This window comes from Myxocyprinus asiaticus, chromosome 14, assembly GCF_019703515.2.
Source record: "Myxocyprinus asiaticus isolate MX2 ecotype Aquarium Trade chromosome 14, UBuf_Myxa_2, whole genome shotgun sequence".
In the NCBI taxonomy this organism is placed as follows: domain Eukaryota; kingdom Metazoa; phylum Chordata; class Actinopteri; order Cypriniformes; family Catostomidae; genus Myxocyprinus; species Myxocyprinus asiaticus.
The window spans coordinates 28,392,462-28,416,888 of NC_059357.1; the positions used below are offsets into that span (position 1 = coordinate 28,392,462).

Below are 24,427 nucleotides of genomic sequence, written 5' to 3' on the forward strand. Positions count from 1 at the left end.
GTTTATATGGAGACCAACTGGTCCTCAGTATCCTCTGTGAGCATGGCTTGGGAGGCACTTAAAGCGGTTCTTAGGGGCCGGATCATACAGTATGCCTCATTCATCAAAAAATCCAAAGCACGAGAACTCGTGGAGTTGGAAGGAAATATTAAAAGTGCCGAGGTAGAGCTGAAGCGCCGTATGTCAGCTGATGGCCTCAGAGAATTGACCCGATTGAAATATAGATATAATACTATTTTGTCGCGGAAAGTGGAGTTTTGGTTATTCAGGGCAAGACAGTCATACTTTGAGTCGGGTGACAAAGCAGGGAAGCTTTTGGCTAGATATATAAAGCAGAGAGAGTTTTTTTATCTGCTGGTGGTGAAATATTTACCTCAGCCATTGATATTAATAATGCCTTTAAAGAATTCTATATTGATCTTTATTGTTCCACGTCTTCATCTACTGATGAAGATATTAGAAACTTTGTGGAACCGTTAGATCTTCCTAAACTGACGACTGAGCAAAAAAACTCTCTTGATTCTGAGATAACCTTGGAGGAGCTTAAAGAGGTAATGAAGTCTCTACTTACTGGCAAGGCTCCAGGGCCAGATGGTTTTGCCGCAGAATTTTTTAGATCCTATGCTACAGAACTGGCCCCACTTTTATTAGAAGTTTATACTGAATCATTAAAGAAGGGAAAACTTCCTCCAACCATGACACAAGCCCGGATCAGTCTGATTCTTAAAAAGGAAAAAGATCCAAGCGAGTGTAAAAGTTACTGTCCAATTTCCCTGATCCAACTAGATGTAAAAATATTGTCAAAAATTTTGGCTAACCGATTAAGTAAGGTTATGACATCTCTTATACATATAGATCAGGTGGGATTTATTTGGGGCCGTAGCTCTTCTGATAACATCAGGCGTCTCATCATTATCATGTGGTCAGTGGCGAATGAACAATCTCCGGTCACTGCCATCTCACTTGACGCCAAAAAGGCGTTTGATATGGTAGAATGGGATTATCGTTTTAAGATTTTGGAAATGTATGGGTTCGGGAGTACATTTACTGGTTGGATTAAGTTACTTTATAAACACCTTGTAGCAGCGGTACAAACAAATGGATTAATTTCAGATTATTTTACTCTGGACAGGGGCACTCGACAGGGTTGCCCACTTTCCCCATTATTGTTTTGTCTTGCCCTATAACCATTAGCAGCCACGAAAAGAAAGGAGGATGATTTTCCAGGGGTGACAGCGGGAGGTGTGGCACATAAGCTTCTGCTTTACGCAGATGATATTTTATTATTTGTCTCTGAACCTACTAGATCTATGCCTTGCCTCCACAAAATTATTAATTCCTTTTCCAATTTCTCAGGATACAAAGTCAATTGGTCTAAATCCGAAGCTTTGGCGCTGACAGCGTACTGCCCAGAAACGGCTTTCCAGCCGGGCGCCTTCCAGTGGCCCGTATTTGGGGATTTTATACCCAGCAAATTTGTCTGATTTAGTTAGAGTTAATTTTGACCCTTTAATTAAAAGGTTTTCGAGCGATGTGGACAGGTGGGCTTCATTACATTTATCGATGATTGGGAAGGTTAATGTTATTAAAATTAATTGTATTCCAAAATTCAACTACCTGCTTCAGTCTCTCCCTGTAGATGTCCCCGTCTCTTATTTCAAGCAATTTGATAGCATAGCGAAGTCCTTTATTTGGAATGGTAAATGTCCCAGATTACATTTTAATTAGTTACATAGGCCGCTTGACAAAGGAGGGCTAGGCCTACCCAAGATTTTGTTTTATTATTATGCGTTCGGTCTTAGACATTTGGCTGATTGGTCGCTTCCACCTGAGAGAGCCCCTCCCTGGTTTTGTATTGAAAAGGAAGTTCTTGCCCCTATCTCGCCACTGCAAAGCCTTTCGATCAAACTAGCCGGAGAGGTTAAGTCGCACCCTGTTATTTTGCATTTGCACTCGATATGGACAAAAGTGTCCAGAGTGTTTAATTCGGATATTTATTTAAACGCAGCCTCGAGCATATGGCAGAACCCTAAACTATGTATTAATAAATCCCCTTTTTGTTGGTCAAATTGGATTGTGAGGGGGGTTAATGCACTTGGTGACCTATATGAGGGTGGAGTATTGAGACCTTTTGAAAATTTGGTTCAACATTTTGGCATTCCCAGATCTCAGTTTTATAAGTATTTACAGCTTCGCCACCTACTCTGCACTATTTTTGGGAGTGGCACGCACCCCCCTAAAGCGGCAGGTGCTTTGGGAGAGGTGATTGCTGCTTTTGGAAAAGGCCATGAAGCATCAGTGTATTACTCCCTACTAATTCAGAGTCTGGGGGATGGAGCCTTGACTTCTCTCAAGAGAGTATGGGAAAAAGATTTGAATTTGGTATTGGAGGATGGAGTGTGGACTAAGATTCTTAAAAATGTCAAGTCTGTATCTAGAGATGCAAGGGTTCACCTTATGCAATTTAAGATTTTACATAGATTTTATTGGACCCCCTCTAGATTATATAGGCTTGGTCTTAAAGACACACCCACTTGCTGGTGATGCCAGTCAGAAGTTGGAGACACTACCCATGTTTTTTGGGGGTGTGTTAAGATCCAGGAGTTTTGGTTGAGGGTTCAGAGGTATTTGTGCGACGTTTTGAACACTCAGGTTTTGCTTTGTCCCAGACTCTGTATTTTGGGTGATGGGGCGGTCATGCATTTAGGGGACAATCATATAAAAAATTGGGTTATGACCAGTCTCATGATCGGCAGGCAAGTGATTTTAAGGGGTTGGAAGTCAAATGGAGCACCCTTCTTTTTCGGAGTGGTGTGTGGAAATGGGGAGGGTAGCTGCATTTGAAGAGGCGGTAAGTAGAAGGCTGGGGTTGAGGGACTTATTTGCTAAAAAATGGGGCAAATATTTAGTTTTTTTGGGGGAATCTCGGGGAGGGGATGTGGAGAGTGTAGTTTAATCATGTATGTTTATTATTTTATTTATTTGTGTATATATATGTATATATATACTCCACTGCATGAAACTGGATTACGTAATCCAGGTTACATGTAATCCGTCACTACCCAGCACTGTTCATCAACCTACTCACAGTATGTCAGTATACTGTAAAAATGCTGGAAGTTGTTGCTTCAAGGGTTATTTATACCTAATCTGACCTGTAAAATGACTATTTCTGAGCTAGTCCTAAATTTGATTCTAAATGTAAAAGGTGCAAAAAAGTGCATACTTGTTGAGGAAAGAATTCTGTGGAAATGTCATACATGGGCAGTTAGTGAATGAGACCCAATATGCTGTTCACAGTCCATGTGTGACACAGAGCAAAGTATAATGAGAAAAATAATTTTTCAATTCTCCAGTGATGCACCGTAAATGGGATTACAGCAGGAAGTCTGATTCTCTTTACTCTTGCAGAGGATTTCATTCCATTTAAAGAGCAAAAGTGCGATTAAAAAGAGATTAGCAATCATTTGAAAAGCTAGAGGAAGATCAGGGTTGATAGAACAGCACATATCCCTAATGTCTCTTGTCAAAGCAGATTCTGTGGTATGTTTTCATTATGCTAGGATCAAAGGTTGAATTTGTGTGATTAAAAAGAGATTACCAATCACCTAAAGAGTGAGGTGAAAGTAGCAGACTGGGACAACTAATCGGGACATGACCCACAATGTCTCTCAAAGCTGGTGTGTTTTAGTTATGTTCACAGCATAGGCTAAACTTGATTTTAGGATCTAAGGACAAATTTTGATTTAAGAAACTAGAAGCAAAACCAAGAGATCTTCATACTAGCATTAAAATGCAACTTCAAAACAATTTAGGATCAGAAGGGAAAGCTGGAGCTAGCAAACTAAATTTATGATAGATAATATGTCATTATATAATAAAAATGAAAATAAAATTTTCCGTTAAATGATTAGGCTTTGCCTGACTTGTTTTACAAGATCAAACAAAGAGCTGAGGCCCTGAGCCAGTACGTTTGTACAGAAACATGCAACTATACACAAGTAGGCTTCCTCTGTAAATGTGTTTAATGTAATAACCAGTTTAAATAACAGGTTTTATTTTAAGCACTAAAGATGCACGTGGACATCTGATACTTTGTTTATTCTAGTGTGTCAAAGACAAGTAAACCTTCAGTCCAAAAGGTACACTTATATATAGTATATTGTCATAGCTATGGGTTCATTGTTCCGTGTGATTGCACCAGTAATGACTCTCTCATTTATTTTACTAGTGCAGCATTTAGGGCTTCATTTCTCGATAAATGTGCCATTTTTACTTAACCTATAATTAATTGAGTCCCTGCAGCAGTTCATTTCACTAAGCTTAATACACCCACCCTAATAAAATCAGTGCCTACTATGTCCTTTAGGATAAGGTTATAAACAATAGACATTCAAACCAAGCAGAACAAACAAAACATTAATAATATGTAGTTTTGACTCAATGCCAAGTATGCAGAGAGTTCAGAGTATGTGGTGAAAGAATAATTTTTCCATCATTCTTCTTCTTCTAAGCTTTGTCTCGGACTTCTTAATCTGATTAGTTTTTGTTTCCATAGTGACTGAGTAAGGCTCACAAACAACAAAGCAGTATTACAGACTTTCATTCACATGACTCTTGTTAGTAGATCACACCACATTCTCTTTTTTGTTTTCCAGGTACAAATAATGAACAATTGGTTCAAAGCTATTATCCTCTTGAAAGTTGAAAATCTGACCTATTACACTACAATAGTCCCACATACAGTCCTGGTACATTTCCCTTAGTAACTTTCTAGATGAGAACTCTTACGAGGAACGGGACACCCGAGGAGACTTTTCCATTTTTTTGCATTCGCACTCGGAAAAAGTAACCCCCGTAGTGACATAATTTAGTATCGACCATTTTTCTTGTGAGGTTATTTGAAGGTGCGCTACAGTAGCAACAACAACAAACTCAACAACACTGTCAGAGGATGCCAGGATCGTAGCTACACTTTTGTAAGGGCTGTTTTATACAAGCTTTGGCTGCAACTGAAAATTTGCTGCCTAATCATTTTAATCAGGTTTTAACAACAGCGTTTTTGGATGAATGGAACTCTTAAGGAAACTGGTCTCTGAACAGTTTAAAAAGCACCTTATTTCATATTGCCTCATTATACAGCCTCCAAAGGCAGCATTTTCCAGTTTTTGGACACAGCCTGTGTCTTCAGGTTACGGTTTAAGACTAGGCGCATGAGCCGAGCCATGCACACCGCGCTGCTTCCTGCAGCCTGAGTGATAAGAATGTTCATGTAAACATATCGATTTAGTTTATAATGGATTTCATTTACACACTCTCGATAAACATCTGATAATTTACATCCATCATCCCGTATCACTTTATTTTCTGTATACTCACACAGTACAAACAGTTCATCTGTGATGAAAACTCAAAGCGTCTCCCAATGAAGTCAGGCAGCAGCTCTGCTCACCCCTCAAACACACACACATATGTGAAATGGGTGATCCTTTGGATACTTTGTTGGTTTTATGTTAGTTTTGTTAAGGGAATTGTAAAATAAGCGCAATCCTCTGAGTAGCAGGCTAGCAGCTACACATTTTATTTTTTACAAATGGCGGCTGCCATCTCCTCGCATTTCTCACTGCTTTGTGCGTCATAGGCTTTTGACCAATCATAGGCTGCAGCACCTACCTCTATGCCCCCAAAAGTACATATCCCAGAGTAGAAGCTAAAATGTCCCTTAAAAGCGATGAAAAGTACTAGTCCATGGAAAAGTACCTAAAATGGACTTTAGTTCCTGCAGTGGAAAAGGGTCTATTAAGCGCTATCTCAGCACTTCCATTTAAATTAGATGTCTTTATCCTGCAGTATACACATGCTACTTCTCTTGAAGTTATATGATAGCTGAACAAACAAGTCTGACAAACATATAATACTGACAAATGTGCCAGTCTGCCAGACCATGGTAGTCTTTTGCATCCTCTACAACCTAGCACTCCAGCTGGTCTGTAAGACAGAGAATTGTGCTGTGCAAATTGCATTCAGCACTAAATTATTGGGTGTGTTTGCGCTGTTGCCTGATTTGTATAATTACATTAGTGAATCTATACAACCCTAACAGCGGGCACAATTTAATCTTAGTGAATTCCCCCCAAAATCTTTCTAAAAGGGCCTAAGGAGCTCTGCTGAGAGCTGAGATCATGTGTACTTTCTCATTTTGCAATGTCTGAACTCACGGCTATATTACTGTAAGCTGAATTTTGATATTTGATTTTGTTTGCAACTCAGTCACAGGTTTCGGCATTTGATTCACTCACAGGTCTGTTGTCTTTGGCCCTTGCGGGAAGTCTTGCTAGACTCACACCACACTGTCACGCAATCTTCCAGTAGTTTCAGACTCCTGTCCTTCCTCCAACGCTGAGATCGAACCTTCACCATCTTTGAGCCCTGCAGCATCAGGCACACATCTTCATCGTCCAACACACCTATGAGACACACAGACACAATTAATAAAAAAAAAAAAAAAAGATCCCCTTCTATTCTAACTTCAAAATGTTTTCCATTCTTTCAATGGAGCTCTGGACACTCTGTCCAACACACCTGCTACATGCTGTAAGTCCTAAGAGTCAAGTCCACAAGTTTTACTCCTGCATCACACACACACTGTAATAATTCAATCATAATGTGCCATCTCAAGGTTAATCTTATATTCACAAGGCCATACATGTCAGCAACTAACACTTCCCAGCACTGAGTCATACACCGTTTTGAAATTTCATCCAAAACATGTACCAAAATTAACACATCACTCATGCATTCTCCAAAACAAATATACGTGCACACAGTCACACATACTCAAGCTGTGAGAGCACTGGGAGGTCAGTGTATCTAGACTCACAAACATGTGAAATTATGTCATCCAACAGTGATGCAAGAGGCCAATCACTCAGTCAACATCAGCAGTAATGACTACAAGTAAAACTTGAAAAAACCCTGTAATTCTCAATATAATTCTGCAAAACAATGGTATGAAATAAAAAAAAAAGAAAATTGGGGGAAAATAGTTTGGGCAAGCCAGTAAGAGAGAGGTTTGTTGTTGTTGTTGTTGTTTTGTTTTCATCCTTAATGAACAAAGATGTGTTTGTTTCACAGATTAAATGGCTTTCCCTCTTTCACAGGCTTGTGAAAACTTTGAAAAAGATTGTTTACTAAGAATGCACACTGGGCTCTTCATAGACTTTCAACGTTAAGTTAAATCTTACTGTGCTGTGCTATGCTGTGCATGTCTGAAAAACAGACAGATTTTCTCTGCCAGAGCTTTATGTTTCAAAAGCATCTGAACAAAGAGAGACATCCTTCTCACAGCACAATAACTGTTCCTACATTCTTTCACAGCATGGAGATTTGCTCTACTTGATACTACTTTAAAGGAAGAGTTTAATTCTATTTAAATCTGACGGCATCAGAATGTAAACAAGACAAATTAAACATTTTCTACAGCATATACAGTATATTACTTTAAATCATCATTGAGTGGTTAAAACAGCTTCTTTTACTTACCTCATGTGAATTTTACTCAAAGAATGAGGCATAAAGTAATTGATAACACATTTTAATATCACATTAGTTGAGGTTTTAAATGTAGCTTCCTCATATTTAAATGCTCCTCTAAACGTCTCCCCCAGCGGTGTGGCAGATGTCTGAATGTTCGCAAACAGTATACCTAGGGCACTTTTTCTAGTGTCCCGACTTATTCTGCAAAAATCGTGTTTTGTCCTGTATTTCCCCTCTCCTAAAATGTCTTTACCGTCTATGCAGCTTTCTCAGTCACGTGAGTATTCTGTTCAAAGGTAGCCAAGGATATGGCTTGTAAAACCAATAAAATCATACTGTGTTATTTGAAGTACATGACTGGATTAAACTATCCAATCACAATCCCCTATCAATAGACGTCCAGTTAGTGAACTGATTTAAGAGTCAATTTGAAAGAGCACACATATGAAATTGCAGCTGGAAAAATGTCAAGGAAGCGTGCATGTAAATTTAATGAGGATCTTAAAAAAAAAAAAAAAAAAGAGTTAAAATGTCTAAAAAATGAGTCACAGACAGCGCCTAGTAAAGTGAGGCATGAGATTTGTGGAGCTCGCTTTTCCATCGCCCATGGAGGCCACACCGACATCGCACAGCATGTTCATACAAAAAAGCATGTGGATGCTGCTAAAAGTAAGTGTGCCACGCCAAGTGTTAGCTATTTTTCTTGTGAAGCAAAGTTCAGAATCTGACAAGGTGCACGCAAGTGAAGGACTTTTTGCTTATCATTCTGTTGTGCATGGACATAGCTTTGCACATTCATGACCTGAGAAAAGTCTTACAGGCCAGGCTGGAGGAATCATTCATACCCTCTGACATTAAAAAGCAGTTGGATGCCCTGGTTAATGCTGGTGACATGCGAGCAGATGATTTATTTTGTGCAGTGAGAAACTTTTATTCAGCATCGGTGGATTAACTCCAAAATTGGAGCCGCTCAGTAGAGAACACAGAAAAACTTGAGTGGACCCTACTGAGAGACATCCCAGAGCGGAAAGACATTCAGAGCAGCCTCGAACACTTCTACTCCAAAAGTTTGATTGACCATGCTCTTTGTTGAGTAGGGTTGCACGAAAAACATTGTCACTCGTCACATCACTGAGTGGAACATGAACAAGACAGCCGTGTCTGAGAGATAGAGAGACATTTTTCGTGAGCTGGAGAGCAAGACCATCAACTTCAGAGCCTTAGCCAAGGTTGCGGAGTTTGTTTTATGCCTGCCTGGGACATTTGCATCTGTGAAGCGTGTGTTCTCATTAATGAACGCAGCATGGACACCGGATAAATCTCAACTCAGTGTAACAGTCATGAAAGCAATGCTTTTCGTACGTTTTAATTTTGGACTGGACTGCTACGATAAACTCTTGAAAGACAATCGCACACTGAGAAAAATTGCTGCCAGGAAAAAGTACAAAGTGACAACAGTTACAGATGTGGATGCACCCTCTACTTCGCATTGACCTGCGTCTAGGTAAGGATACGTCAATTTCATTTTTGATGGGAGGGGGCTGTTCCGTTTTCCACAAGTAGGAATCTGGTCACCCTAAGTATACCATTACTCGGCTGTTTAGAAGTTCTTTTTACCCCTGAATAAAGAACAGAGAAGAACTTAAGCTTTGATATTTTGCCCGTAAAGCATTAAATTTGGTTGGGAACAAGACAATGAAATGCCCAACATGTTCTCATGACAACTCGTAATAATTTGTACGAGATGGCGAAACTGTAAGATATCATACGACTTGGCTCGTTCAAAGCTTGTTTCAATATCTGATGCTTTCTATTTTTTTGTTGTTCAATTAAGTTATTTTCCTATTAAATTCATGCAAGATTTAGGTAGAGGATTAGCCTAGACTTTATGGTTTGGTTTAATTTGAGGTTTGGGTTAGGGCTTCAACATTCAGTGTTGAATGTAAACATGAAATCCATGAACACTGAAATACTTGTCATTTTTATCCAAAGTAACTTACTGTATTCAAATTGATATACACTTGGGATAAATTTAAGTGCAGCATCAAGGTTTCAATAGTGACAGTAAAAGGGATATACTATTAACTTTACTGAGTCACTCTAACCCTAAACATAAACAACCCTAACCCAAAACAACTCCTTAGCTTTTGACTCTCTTGCTTTCTCTCTTGCGCTCTCATACAAGTTCATAAAAACAGTACAGAATCACTCAATTAGTCTGACTGGACTGCACTGACACCCCACTGAAGAGCAGTAACTTGCACAGCCACTTTATAAAAGCCATCCAACACCACTTTACAAATGCAAAAAATCTGAACACCACAGCTAAATTATTTATGGCATATCTGTTGAAGGGGTAGCCATGGAGAGATGGTCCAGCACCACGGTAGTCATGGAACAAGTTCCGTTAACATGCAATAAAAGCATTAAAAAAAAAAAAAATCCTCATAGGTAGTTATGGTAAATAAGACTGCAGAGGTCCAAAACAAATAAAATATAATTAAACTTAGAAGCAGGCAACATCAGTTCATTAGCTTGGTGATATATAGCCCACTCATTAGTCACAGTGCTCTAGTTACGGGAAGAAGCCAGTGAATGCAGACACGTCCTTAGCAGATCTTAGATTTGATACAGCGACAATGTTCAGTCACTCCATGAGCTAATGCAGAAGAAACTCTTGAGCTAAAACAGGCAGAGGTGCAAGGTTGGGGAGTAACGGAATACATGTGATGGGATTACGTATTTAAAATACAAAATATATGTAACTCTATTCCATTTCAGTTACAATTTAGATAATTGGTAATTAGAATACAGTTACATTCAAAAAGTATTTAGATTACTGAAGAGATTACTTTGCATTTTATTGTCATTTGTTTAATTTAATATTTAGTCCTTTCAGATGGAAAACATTTATACATATAAATGATGCGATCCAAAGTGCATTTGAACAGCGGTGAAACACTTTCTTATGAAGTGTTACATTCATACGAGCAGACAGAGAAGTACGTTTGAAGTAAGTTTGGAACAGAAGAAATAGAAATAAACCTTTTAAAAAACTGTCAGCTTTACACTAAGCTAAAATGCTATTTCTAGCCATTTTACATGCACGTTACCAGGCACAATCATATTTTTTTATCAAGAAAATTCACGTTGGATCATAATTTCTTTTTTCTAGTAAGACTTTTGATATTAGGGCAAAAATCATATTCTTGATAATATTTTTTGTATTGTTTTCCTGTCGAAATATCTAAAAATCCTTAAAACAAGATCAATTTGATTTATCTTGTTTTAGAAACAACACTGCATAAGATATTTAGGTTTTTCAGAGAATGTATTTTTAACATGTGTATTTAGTCTTACTGTACTGGCTTTGAGTTTTTATAGTCAAAACAAGTGAAAAAATCTACCAGTGCTGAAGAAGTAATCCAAAGTGTTTAGAATATTTTACTGACCTTGAGAAATCTAACGAAATACGTTACAAATGACATTTTACAGCATGTATTCTGTAATCTGCAGTGGAATACATTTCAAAAGTAACCCTCCCAACCCTGCAGAGGTGTGATACAATAAATCCCATGAAAGAATCTGGGAGGTCAATAACAACTGTAATAAAATACCAGTATTTTGAAATAAAAACATATGAGTCACTTTCCATGGAAATGAACCATTGTTAAAAAAGAACACATATTACAGATTTTCTCAATTACTAAGACACATTTTATGAAACAATTCACCATTTTCTCAAAACTATCATTACATAATTGCCATACTGCACTAGTCTACAGGTGTTACATGATGTATCAGTGACCGATGACATCCAGCGTGTTAAATGTGTCTCATGAGATTGTTATATTTGGGAACAATATCTATTTTAAATATGTTTTTTAATCTATCCTCCATCTGGCATTTGGTATTTTGGTTTTCAGAACTAGGCTGATACTAACATGACCTTTGTTACCATCAAAATCTGATTAATATTCCTTATCAACTTGCCACATCAAATAAATGTCAATATTAAACTAAATAAATTTATAACTTGTTTTAAGCATAGGTGTAGGTGGTGGTGATCTAAGCCAGAGTCATGCTGCAAAAGGGAGATGAGAGGTAAATATGAGTGGGAAAATGATCAAGAGTGGAGTAATGAGTAATGTAGTGGTTGTGTAACGTGACTATGTGTAGGATTTGTACTAATGATATTGAAAAATAAAAAAAGTCAGAGCATCCCAGAAACACCAGAAACACATTCAATATACGAGCAGTACATTCAATGCTTTCAATAAATTATACACCTACTGCACCACTTGCACTATGACATGCACAACTATATGGAGCACAAACACTAAACAAAATAAAAAAATAGCCTAATTTATAAAATGTACGCATTTGAATTTCATAAAAAAAAAATAAAAAAAAAAATTGAATCAACTTTAATTGTGTATTGTTTAACAGAATAACTTAATAAAATGTAAAATATTTCGTTTTTGGTTTTATTTTTAAATGTTTTTTTTTTTTTTTTTTAAAGATTACTCAATTACTATTCAATTTGATGGAAATTTATAAGGAAATCGAAATGCGTAAATCTTAAAATTATTATTTTTTTATTTATTTTCTTTATTTATTTTTTTTGAGTGAAGGAACATAGGAGTCATGTTTTTCAAAGTTGAACAATTTTTAAGTTGATACACGAGGCAAGAGGCTTAAAAAGGGGACGCTCAGACTGAACACATTCTTGCACCAAAAAGCTAGACGCATCACAACGCTTACAAAATGTGGGTGTCTCAAGAAGCGTTTTAACTGTGGTCCGTGTACTTTTGTATCCATACTTTACTTTTTAAACCCAAAAATGAAAATGAAAAATACTGTTTCTTCTTTGTTGGTTTTAACACTGATGAATAGAATAAGCAGATACAAACACATTTTCAGTTGACTTTTTCATTTTCTATTTAAAAAGGAATAAAGAGATTGGGGGAAATTGCAAAATGTTCGTTTTCTTTCATTATTTAAAAAATTAATTTACAGCTTGAATATTTGATAACCACATGTGAGCGGCAAAGAAACGGCCCTTTTATCTGATTGGTGAACCCGCCCCATCTTCTGTACTGCCTTAATCCCATCAGCCAGAATTAGAGTTGGAATTGCTCTGCAAATTTGTCTCAATTTTCATTAAATATTGTCCCGGCACATCATGGTGTTGTTGCGAGGTGTTCCCTCTAATGGACGACACCTGAGAGATTGCAAGCCACATCACTTGGCCATATGCTGATTGGGAGTCAGTCTATTATATATTATATATTATATATTATTTTTATTTTTAATTACATTGTATGATTTTGTAGTGACTGTGTATTCGTGTCCCATTGATAAATGTAATTAAAAAAAGAGTTCTGTTGCTTTAGATAAAAGCGAATGCTAAGTTCATGTTTAGGCATCATGAACATGGATTGGAGTGGACATAAAATTCTAATAGCTAGATTCGGACGCAAGGTGTCCCAACTGTAAGGTGGGACATGGCATGTAAAATCAGGACTGTCCCTGTTATTGGGACGTCTAGTCACCCTATCTCCATAAGTGCAATGTTAATTTCTGCAAATCGTAGATTGCTGATCGAGTGTGCTGCCGACGTAATTGCCTCAGCCTGGATGAACATTTAGTAAATATATTATTAAATGTTAGAAATAAACTTGTGTTAACTCATATTAACTCGTGGGGCTTTTATACAATGTGATGCAACTTTTTTTATTACATTACCAATGGGACGCGACACTACAGTCACTACAAAAACATACAATGTTATTAAAAATAAAAATAATATTTAATAGACCAACTCCCAATCAGCATATGGCCAAGTGATGTGGCTTGTGATCTCACACGTGTCGTCCATTAGAGGCACCTCGCAACAACACCATGTGTGTGTGTGTGTGCTATATTGTTTATTTTCAATATTTAAACCGTTGGATCCATAGTCATCCAGGATAAGCAATCTATCTACAGGAGTCTGCAGTTGCGTGTAAGTGTATTTATTTCATTGTTTTACTTTGCTGAAGAGTGGTATTCATTGCTAGACTTGTGCTGTTTGTTTACTGTCTTGAACTCGCGTCACTTATATGAAGGTTGGTGTGTGTGTGTGTGCTATATTGTTTTTGACTCGTCCCAGGTTATTCACTGCTAGATTTAGCGTTGATTGACCAGTGTGTGTAAAACTATCGTGGTTTTTAGTGTTTATAAACAGTGCTTCACTTGCTTTAGGGTATTATTTATTGCTAAAGTGCAGCATAATTTATTTGTGGTGCACAGAAGTCGCACTTGTCACCTCGCGCGACCCTTAGTTTCTGTTGACCAAGTGACTAGCTTTGTTGTGCTAAGTAGCATTAAGGCGTGTCCTGCCTTTTTCATTGAATGGCTCATTATCATCACGTATATATTTGACTTGAATGCTGACGCGGAAGTGGTAGCTCTCGTGTAAAGCCCTCCTCGTGTGAAGACCTACTTGTGTAAAGACCAGCGAGTCTACCTGTGCGAGTCCACCGAGCAAGGACACCGACAAGGCGCCACTCAACATAGCAATTACGTATCTTGTTATTGTATCTCTTATTATTTTCCTTCTATATACTAACATGTCTACTTCACAAATAACACATGCCTTCAAGCACATCCCTGTTATCTGTTACAGACCGTTTACACAATATAAATGCAAGACCAAACGCAACCCACACAACCTACGGCCACTTTGCACTTCAGCACCTGCTTCGTTCTCTTTCTCAGTGGGACTCTGGAACTGCCAGTCAGCTGTGAACAAAGCTGACTTCATTCCAGCCTTTGCCACGCAGTCCACCCTCAGCATCCTGGCACTGACAGAAACATGGATACATCCAGAGGATACAGCAACACCTGCTGCTCTCTCCAACAACTTCTCCTTCTCTCACACCCCTCGACACACCGGTAGGGGCGGGGGAACAGGTTTGCTCATTCATAACAACTGGACTTTTTCAACACACTCTTCACTATGTAACAATACTAGTTTTGAATTCCATGCTATTACTACAATGCAACCCACAAAAATACATGTTGTTGTCATCTATCACGCTCCAGGTCAGCTGACAAACTTTCTTGAGGAGTTGGATGTCCTGCTGTCCTCCTTGCCGGAGGATGGTAGGCCACTTGTGGTTCTTGGTGATTTCAACATACACCAAGACAAGCCCCAGGCCACTGAATTGAATACTCTCCTGGCCTCATTTGACTTGGAAAAACTACACACCACAGCAACTCACAGATCGGGCAACCAGCTGGACCTCATCTTTACACGTAACTGTACCAACTCAAATATTCTTGTTACTCCTTTACAGGTCTCTGATCACTACTTTGTTCAATTCAACATGACACTCCCATCTACATTAAAACAGACTCCACCATTGGTTTCCTTTCACCGTAACCTCCGTTCCCTCTCACCCTCTCACCTTTCTCACCTGTCTCTACATCTCTTCCTACACAAAATGTATTTACCACGCTTAATGTAAACACTGCCACAGACACACTAAGCTCTACTTTAACAACCTGTCTAGACAACATCTGTCCTAACTCCTCTAGGCCAGAACGTGCTACACCACCCAGCCCCTGGCTGTCTGACGTCCTTCGTGAACATCGGACTGACCTCAGGGTAGCTGAGAGGAGATGGCGGAAATCTAAAGATCCAGCAGATCTAAGTAAATATCAGTCCCTGCTTGCAACTTTTTCAGATAATGTTAAATCTGCAAAAACCTCCTATTACCAGAACAAGATCAACAGCACCACAGACACTCGCAGCTTGTTTAGAACATTCAACACACTTCTCTGCCCTCCCCCTCCACCGCCTGACACATCACTGACAGTAGATTTCTTCGCTACATTTTTTACTAATAAGGTTACAGCCATCAGTAATACATTCTCAGCACCACACCTTGTCAAACACCTGTCTCCTGTATGCAACTCTTCTGTCTCCATGTTCTGTCCTCTGACTGACACTGAGGTCTCTAAACTCCTCCTCTCCAACCACCCCACCACCTGTTCCCTTGACCCCATTCCTTCTCACCTTCTCCAGGCCATTTCTCCATCCATCCTACCTGCACTCACACACATAATTAACACATCTCTACTTGCAGGCACTTTTCCCACTACATTTAAGCAGGCTCGAGTAACCCCGCTGCTGAAGAAACTGAGACTGCCCTGCTGTCTGTCACCGAGTCGCTGAGACGGGCGAAAGCTGAATCAAGATCATCAGTCCTGATTCTGCTGGACCTTTCTGCAGCCTTTGACACAGTCAACCATCAGATCTTACTCTCTACCCTCTCCTCGCTGGGCATCACAGGAACTGTGCTTGACTGGTTTAATTCCTATCTCTCAGGTAGGTCCTTCAAGGTAGCCTGGAGAGGTGAGGTATCCAAGCCACATCAGCTACTTACTGGGGTACCTCAGGGATCAGTGCTTGGGCCACTTCTCTTCTCTATATACACAACATCACTGGGACCCATCATTCAGGCACATGGTTTCTCTTACCACTGTTACGCTGATGACACGCAACTCTACTTGTCTTTCCAGCCCAACGACACCACAGTGACTGCTCGAATTTCTGCCTGCCTGGCAGACATCTCGGTCTGGATGAAGGAGCAACACAGCATCACCGCGCAGCTGGGTGCAACTACAGTAACGCCTTCCAAATCGGTCAGAAATCTAGGGGTAACCATCGACAACAGACTAAATTTCACAGACCACATCTCAAAGACCGCAAGATCATGTAGATTTATACTCTACAATATCAGGAAGATAAGACCCTTCCTCTCTGAACATGCCACACAACTGCTTGTCCAGTCACTTGTCATAACTAGACTGGACTACTGTAACGCTCTCATTGCAGGCCTCCCTGCATGTGCAACTAGACCCCTCCAAATGATCCAGAATGCAGCAGCACGTCTGGTCTTTAATGAACCAAAGAGAGCACATGTTACACCACTCCTTGTCTCTCTCCACTGGCTACCGGTTGATGCACGTATCAAATTCAAGTCTCTGATGCTGGCATACAGAACAGTTACTGGGTCTGCTCCAGCATACCTAAAATCATTTATGCAGAGCTACACGCCCACTAGAAGTCTGCGGTCGGCTAAGGAACGTTGCCTTGTTGTACCAACACAAAGAGGCACCAAAACACTTTCCCGGACTTTCAGCTTCATCATACCACGTTGGTGGAACGACCTTCCCAACTCCATCCGTGAAGCTGACTCACTCTCTGTCTTCAAAAAACGACTAAAAACACATCTTTTCCATGAGCACTTAACCAGTCATTAAAAAATAATATAAATAAAAATAAATTCTGTTGCACTTTATCTGATTTGAATACTATTATGATGCTAGTGATACTTTGTAATACAGCACTTTTCATACCACTGTCTCCTAAGATGATTCGCTTATGTTTTCCTCTCTTGTAAGTCGCTTTGGATAAAAGCGTCTGCCAAATGAATAAATGTAAATGTAAATGTAAGTGCCAAGCAGCAAGACTCCAATACATATGGCATGCAGAGTTTACAGTTAGTGGTGGTTCGGGACAATATTTAATGAAAATGTAGAAAAAATTGCAGAGCGATCCCAACTCTAATTCTGTCAGTAGGCTACAGTCGACGGGTCAAGTTGACCAATCAGATAAAAGGGGCGTTTCAGTGCCGCTCACATGTGGGTATCAAATATTCAAGGTGTAAACTAATTTTTTAAACACTGAAGGAAAACAAAAATTGTGCCTTTCCCCCCAATCTCTTTATTCCTTTTTAAATAGAAAATGAAATGGTTAACAGGAAATGAGTTTGTATCTGCTTATTCTATTCATCAGTGTTAAAACCAATAAAGAAATAAAAACAAAAACACATTTTTAGTTTTTCATTTTGGGGATAAAAAAAAGAAAACGGAATGACAGCAAAAGTACACGAATCCGTGTATTATTCGGATTGACACGGACCAACTGCTGAAAACAATTGTTGTTTTTAATTTGACACGGCGTCTAAAAAACGCGGAGCTACTGTGCGAGAAGCGGCGTAACGATCAAAGTCATCCGACTAGTGCCTTTTTTTCTTTTTCTTTTTTTTATTTTCTTTTTTTACATATAATAACAATGAAAAAGAGCACAAACGCGTTCCTTGTGAACTGTCCTTCTGTCTGGCACATAAACCAACAACAACTATTACTGTAAAAAAAAAAAAAAAAAAAAAAATTGCGCAGACGGAGTGCAAGGACGCGTCCTGTGTGAACTGCCCCTTTAAGTGTAACGCGTGTAGCTCGACAACATTGCCACAACATCAGCATAATAGTGTGGCAATGTTGCCAACGTAAGTTTTCATTTAATAAAAATCTCTCATAACATTCATATGTCACGCGTGAAATTAACGTAGAAGCAAGCACACTTCAATGAAACATTCAGACCACATATCGTGTCTTGCTCACAATGTATGTAATTGTAAAATAATCTCACCAAGCCTCCGAAGCGGATCGTGGGTTTTCAACTCGTACGTTTTGGGTTCTTCAGTCCGAACGGCCTCTGGTTTATTTTTTCTCCCCAACATGTTGAATATCCCCTCGGTCCTCAGGCAGTACTCCTTATTACCGTCTTGAACCGAGAGGAAAACAACGAATTGACAGAAGTCCTGAAGAACGAGTTTAAATCTCTCGGTCAATGCATATGAATCACTGCTCTGCTGTGACGTCTGTTGCATCACTTCACACTTGTAACTCGATTCCAGCGAGGAGCAGTGAATCTTGTGTTCTAAAAGAGGAGCATTCAGTCACACTCACTAGCACTGTGACACATTTACTATGCCGCCCTAACTTTATGGGAATTTAGTTTTAATAACGAAAGCACCAAAAGTAGATGGTAAGTTTTATTTTAAACCTAGCTGGACAGTAATCTAAAAAGAGCAAATCAGCATTAAGTTCCCTGGGACAAGTATCACATAATGTTCAAATGAGTCACAGACTTGGATTTATTTAGCTAGTTGGCTTTGTAGGTAAACTGTTAATTGCAAACCAAAAAATAAAGGGATGGTTCACCTTAAAAGGAAAATTCTCTCATTATTTACTCACTCTCATGCCATCCCAGATGTGTATGACTTTCTTTCTTCTGCAGAATAAAAAAGATTTTTTTAAGAAAATTTCAGCTCTGTTGGTCCATATAATGCAAGTGAATGGTGACCTGACCTTTCAAGCTCCAAAAAGCATATCAGTGCAGCATAAAAGTAATCCACAAGATTCCATGTGGTCTTCTGAAGCGATGCAATCACTCTGGGTGAGAAAGTGAACTTGGAGAGTGATCAAAAAGGACTTAAATATTGATCTGTTTCTCATCCACACTTATATCACTTCAGAATAAATATATTAAATCACTGGAGTCTTATGGATTACTTTTATGCTGCCATTATATGATTTTTGCACCTTCAAATTTCTGGTCATCATTCACTTGCATTGTATGTACCAACAGAGGTGAGATATTCTAAAAATATCTGTTTGTGTTCAGCAGAAGAAAGAAAGTCAAATGATGAGAGAATTTTCATTTTTGTGTGAACTATCCCTTTAGATTGACTGAATGCAGGGCATTAAATTCACCACAACATTGTCTTTTCCTTGGACTCCACCTACTGTTCACGAAGGCAGCCACATCAATACATGATGGCTTGAGCTACAATTAGTTTGTGAGTGTGAGCGATTTACTGACAGTATCAGTGCTGATGTCAGCTACTGACAGTAATGAAACTGTAATCCACATAAGCCTGTGACTTACACATACGAGACTCACATACACATATTCTTTTGTAAACGTGGTTATAATAGTTAATGTTTGGTCCTTTAGGTGAGATGAAATTACTAAGTGTAATAGATGAACTAACCTATGATAAAAGAATCTGCAAACCCATGAAGCCCCCATGATAATATAGATAATGCTGTCAATGTTATTTTTTTTTTCATTAATGATAAATTGTTTTAGGATAAAAACCGTAGTAAAAATAAAGTATCTGATGGATTACTGTATAAAAAAATTAGAAGTATAGCTGTTTTAAGCACATCCAAGTTTTGAAAGACTTCTTATATTCAGAAAGAAATATAAGTTTCCTTTTGGATCACTGTATAACTTAGAAATTTAAGATTTTGAACAAGGCTGTCATATCCAACAGTCCAGTGCATAAAACATGCATCCACATAAATACATGTGTGACAAATGTCAGGTTGTATCATGGACAAGTGAGCTCATTGAGACATGTGTTCCTTTCCACTGAAGAGTTTCATTTAACTTAACTTTCATTAAGCAACTTTACCGGTTTTTCATGTCCCCTTACAATAGAGTGAAAACACACACACACACACACACACACACACACACACACACACACACACACACACACACACACACACACACACATCACGTAGGTGCAGCTATCATTATGAGGACTCTCCACAGACATAATGATTTTTATACTGTATGAACTATAGATTCTATCCCCTAAACCTAACCCTCACAAAATACTTTTTGCATTTTTACATGTTCAATACAACATCATTTAGTATGATCTTTAAGCAATTTAAATTATGGGGACACTAGAAATGTCCTCATAACCACATTTATAGCATAATATCCTTGTAATTATCAGCTTGTAACCTAAAAAGAAGTCCTCGTAAACCACTTAAACCCGCCCACACACACATACACACACACATATACACACACACACACACACACACACACACACATACACACACACAGCTCTGCACTCTGTGAAAGTATCTGAAATCAGTACCAGCATTGAATATCATTTAAGCAAGTACTGTGCATGATTTGCATTACATAAGTTCAATGTTGCTTAGTACATACTGTAGATGTGAAAATAATAGAAATTAATGTATTCAGATAACTGAGAATCACTGTCAGAAAATATTCAGGTGTAATCAGCTTCACAGAGCTTAAGGTCTTGTACGAACTTATCAGTGTACAATAGTTCGAATTAATTAAATGTATTGCATTAAATGTTCTTTGTGATCATGAAACAAAAAGGTGGATCAAAATATTCTAATTATTAAAGTTAAACACTTTCTCATCAGCAGAGACAAGGAATGTGAATAACAAAAAATTGTTGGCAAATAAATATGTTGACATGATGACTATGCAGTGAAAACACTTATACACCACAAAATACACCACAAATCCAGAATTAAATATGCTCAGCAATAAGAATTTATTATAGCTTGTGACAGACAGTCTTTGCAGGTTAGATCTCTTTTCTTTGCACTGAGGTGTCTAAATTTCTGCATAGTATTCGTAAGTCACAGAGAAAGGCCATTAACAGGGGAGTGGAGTTAAAGGAGGTACACCCCAAGATTTCCAAATAAACGTTATTATATTCATACAAAATATATGCATAATATATACTGTGTATAAAACAAACAAACAATTAAACATTAAAAAGAAACATTTCAAGTAACATCTTGAAAGAAAATAACCGTGCACTAAGTGCACTTTTGTAAACCATATAAAAACTAATTAAAGAAAAAAAAAGAAAAAAGAAATTATAATATAATATGTGTATTTACAAGGTTAACTTAAGCAAGGCTTTGTACAAATGTTACAAAATAGTTTGACACACATACTTAATCACATACTGTTTACAGAGGCAATTTCAGACAAGCATACACACGCATATGAAATGATTTCACCAATGAGTTGTTACTCAATGTAAATGAATATGTGGGAAGTTAAACATACCACATTGCCTCTGATGGTTCTTAATGTAGCATACAAGTTACTGGTAGATTTATGCACGAGGTCAGTGGCCTGTGTTTAAACTGCTATACTGTCACTATCAAGACTGTTCCTGTTCACTAACACTGTTTAACCAATACTGTACCGGCACATTTGGAGAATTCGGTTGTCTGTTTGTCTGTTGTCTTTATAATAAATAAGAAAACACAAAAGCACCCCATGGCCTGTGAGTCGCAAGTGTCTTGGCAGTAACATAAAGAGCAAACTGATGTCATGTGACTGGCCAAGCAAAGAAGGAAAAAAGTATTAAAAAAAAAAAGAAGATGGAGAAAACTTTGGCAACACTGAATAGCCCCTCTGCCATGAAGTAGGTCTGAGTGAGAGCATTGTAAATAAGACTTTGACCAAGGGCTTTAACTAGTCTTGAGAAAAAATAGTTTGTATTCTGTACTCTCACACTCTAACCTAGCGGGAATTCACACTGACAGTGATATTTGTTGACAAAGTGACTGTAAGTCAATCGTTTTCAATAAGACTTGGCATTTGAGGCAACATTAGCGATGAAACAAATTTGAGCAGAATTAACTTTATGCAAATTAGCATTGACATGATGCAGCGACTACCAATGTGACTGCTGACAATGGAGCAGATGTGATCCACTTCCTGGTACAGTTGGATATATTGGCCTGCAAAGGCAAAACGTAGTAACTATACATTTTGTCAAAACTGAGTTGTGAATTAAATGGGGTCTCTTCAGACTATGAAGGTTTGGCTGAGGTTCAGAGAAATGCTCAGATTCAGAGAAAACAGAGTTAAGACTATTTATAATTCACATATGGCTGGACAATCAAAGAACTTAGGAGCCATTTTTGTAATTTTCAGTGTCGGTGTATATTTGGCTTTGTATGGTTGAGTAGGAATGCCTACTAGCAACCAACAGTACTTGGTTACCTCTAACGATTTAATCACTGTCAATGTGAATGCAATTTGTACAGTGTTTCCCAATACTGGTCCTGAAGAACCCTATTTGACACACACAGCCTTATTTGACACACCCCACCGAGGTCATGGAGGCTCTACTTATGAGCTGATGAGTTAAATCAGGTGGGTTATATAGGGAGACATGCAAATGTTCAAAGTTGGGGTACTCCAGTCAGGACTGAGAAACACTGAGCTAGTAGAACATGCTTTGAGGACACCGCTACAACAAAGCCCAAATCCAGCTCTCTTGGTTCACTATACACACAGTCATTTGTCATTGTTACAAGAAATCATGGAAGCGAGAGGTAGGCGGGGCCCGATGTGCAGTAAGGGCTTTGGTTTCTGAGCTCTCTGCACAGGACTCTCTAAGGTCTTGCCTTTCAGCAGGGGTTGGTGAAGCTAGTGTTTTAAGTGATAGCATTGAGAGGTTTTTGTTGCTGGTAGAGTTTGTGGCAGCAAGGGGAGCTGTCTTTTCAGAACAATCTGTGAGGGAGACCACTACGGTGTGCCTCCTCCATGCACGTCTCTTTCTTCGCATTTCCGGTGAGAGCTGCTTCCTCAGATCAATGCTGCGCAAGTCATCAGCTGAGCCCAGCAGTCGAGTCCGTACCTGATCCACTAGGGAACCTTGCCCAGGGGACAAAGGGCAGCTCTTACTTTCGGGCACAGCTGCAGATGTTGGAGTACACTCATTTCTCGCGCTAACCCCTTTGAATGATTTGGATCTCAGATATAAAGAGGGTGACGGGGAGGACTCAGGGATGGAACCCCGTGCTTGAGTCACATTGGGTCGATGCTCCCCTTCCGTGACGGAGGAGCTGGAGAGTTCTGAGTGGTCCACAGAGGGCGCTTTGACTTTGTCTCCCTTTAGTCGGCGTCGGGCGAGGGTGTCACACTGTATGAGGCGGTGCGAGTTAAATGAGTTACGGCCGTGGAGGCGATGGGAAGCAGACGATGAGTAAGAGGAGCTGGAGGGAGTGGAGGAGCGTCCCGCTCCATCTGATGTTCTAGCTTCTGGGTTAGAGTTGATGTGGGTAGAGGAAGGAGGTGGAGCAGGGGTGGAGCCAGAGGTAGCAGAGGGCAATTTGCAATGCGAATAGAGGAAACTGCGTGGTGCAGTTGGTTCAGGTGACGTCTGCGAGTTTTGGGTGGAACGGGCTGGTTTCTCCGGCCGCTCCTGAGTGAGGGAGCGTGAGGCGAAGCCACTTTCATTATCGGTTTCACTCACCAGTTCACTGTGCTCATCATCAGCATCATCACCCCGCCCCTCTGATGCTAAGCTCCGTCCCAGTGTAGACAGAGTCGAGTACCCCGACACAATGGAACGTGCGTCGTCTCCTCGCCAACTGCGACCCTTCACTTCTGACCTTTGCTCTTCTTCCTCATCTAGCAGCAACACTTGTGGGGCTTCTTCAATGGAGGAACTGCTGGGAACTACTTCCACTTCTTTCTGCTCTTGTGCTGTCTGTCTTTCTCCCTCCTCCTCCTCATCCTCCTCATCTTCTTCCACATCTACCTCTTCCTCTGCTCTTGGGGCACAGGATGCCACTTGCCCCATCTCTTGCAAGTCATCTTTTTCGGAGAAACAAGATTTAACAGGCTCATGCTCAGAATCGTCATCAGTGCTGCTGCCCAGGAGGCGGGCGTTACGCCGTTTTCTGCATTTTCTGGTCACAGCTGACATAATGGACAATGTTAAAATATCCTTGGCAGTAAAGTCACGTTTTGATCCCCATGACCCCTAAGAGAAATATGAAAGCAAGTAAGTCAAGTGGGCAATAGAGTGCAACAGTGCCCGCACATTTTTCAGCTGTCTTGGTTCCGGAAGTATTTTTCCTATTCATTTCTTGCATTGGTATTTCATAAAATCCTTCATAAGAGTTCTAAGCCATGAACCAAACCAACCAGCTCTGAGGCGAATCGCAATATTACAGACTTTGATTTGAAGCAAAAAAGTATTTAAAAATCATATGAGGCGCAAATCAAATGTACTGATTTAAATTAGTTGATTATATGTATAGAAACGATATATTTTAATTTCATTGCTAAATATTCAGATATTCAGATAAGTAGTTTGTAGAGAAGTTGTTTGTGAAGAGTGTAGGGAGACCGACTCGATTATGTCATTCACAATGCGTCATGGGCTTGAGC

General features: G+C 39.2%; 2 protein-coding genes across 8 annotated transcripts in view; both read right to left on the minus strand.

Moving 5' to 3' along the window:
- Positions 1-18,254, minus strand: part of LOC127451951 (1-phosphatidylinositol 4,5-bisphosphate phosphodiesterase delta-3-A-like) — a 49,126-nt gene extending 30,872 nt beyond the window's left edge. The window contains exons 1-2 of the mRNA XM_051717039.1: positions 18,023-18,254; positions 6,300-6,467 (exon numbers count right to left, since the gene is read on the minus strand). Coding sequence (XP_051572999.1) covers positions 6,300-6,467; positions 18,023-18,113 — 259 coding nt within the window. The 5' untranslated portion in view covers positions 18,114-18,254. The remainder of the gene's footprint in view (positions 1-6,299; positions 6,468-18,022) is intronic.
- A 2,498-nt stretch (positions 18,255-20,752) lies between these two features.
- arhgap23a (Rho GTPase activating protein 23a) overlaps positions 20,753-24,427 on the minus strand; it is a 104,026-nt gene continuing 100,351 nt past the window's right edge. For all 7 annotated transcript variants that reach the window (XM_051716294.1, XM_051716293.1, XM_051716296.1 and 4 more), the window contains one exon: positions 20,753-24,017. In XM_051716294.1, coding sequence (XP_051572254.1) covers positions 22,557-24,017 — 1,461 coding nt within the window. In that variant the 3' untranslated portion in view covers positions 20,753-22,556. The remainder of the gene's footprint in view (positions 24,018-24,427) is intronic.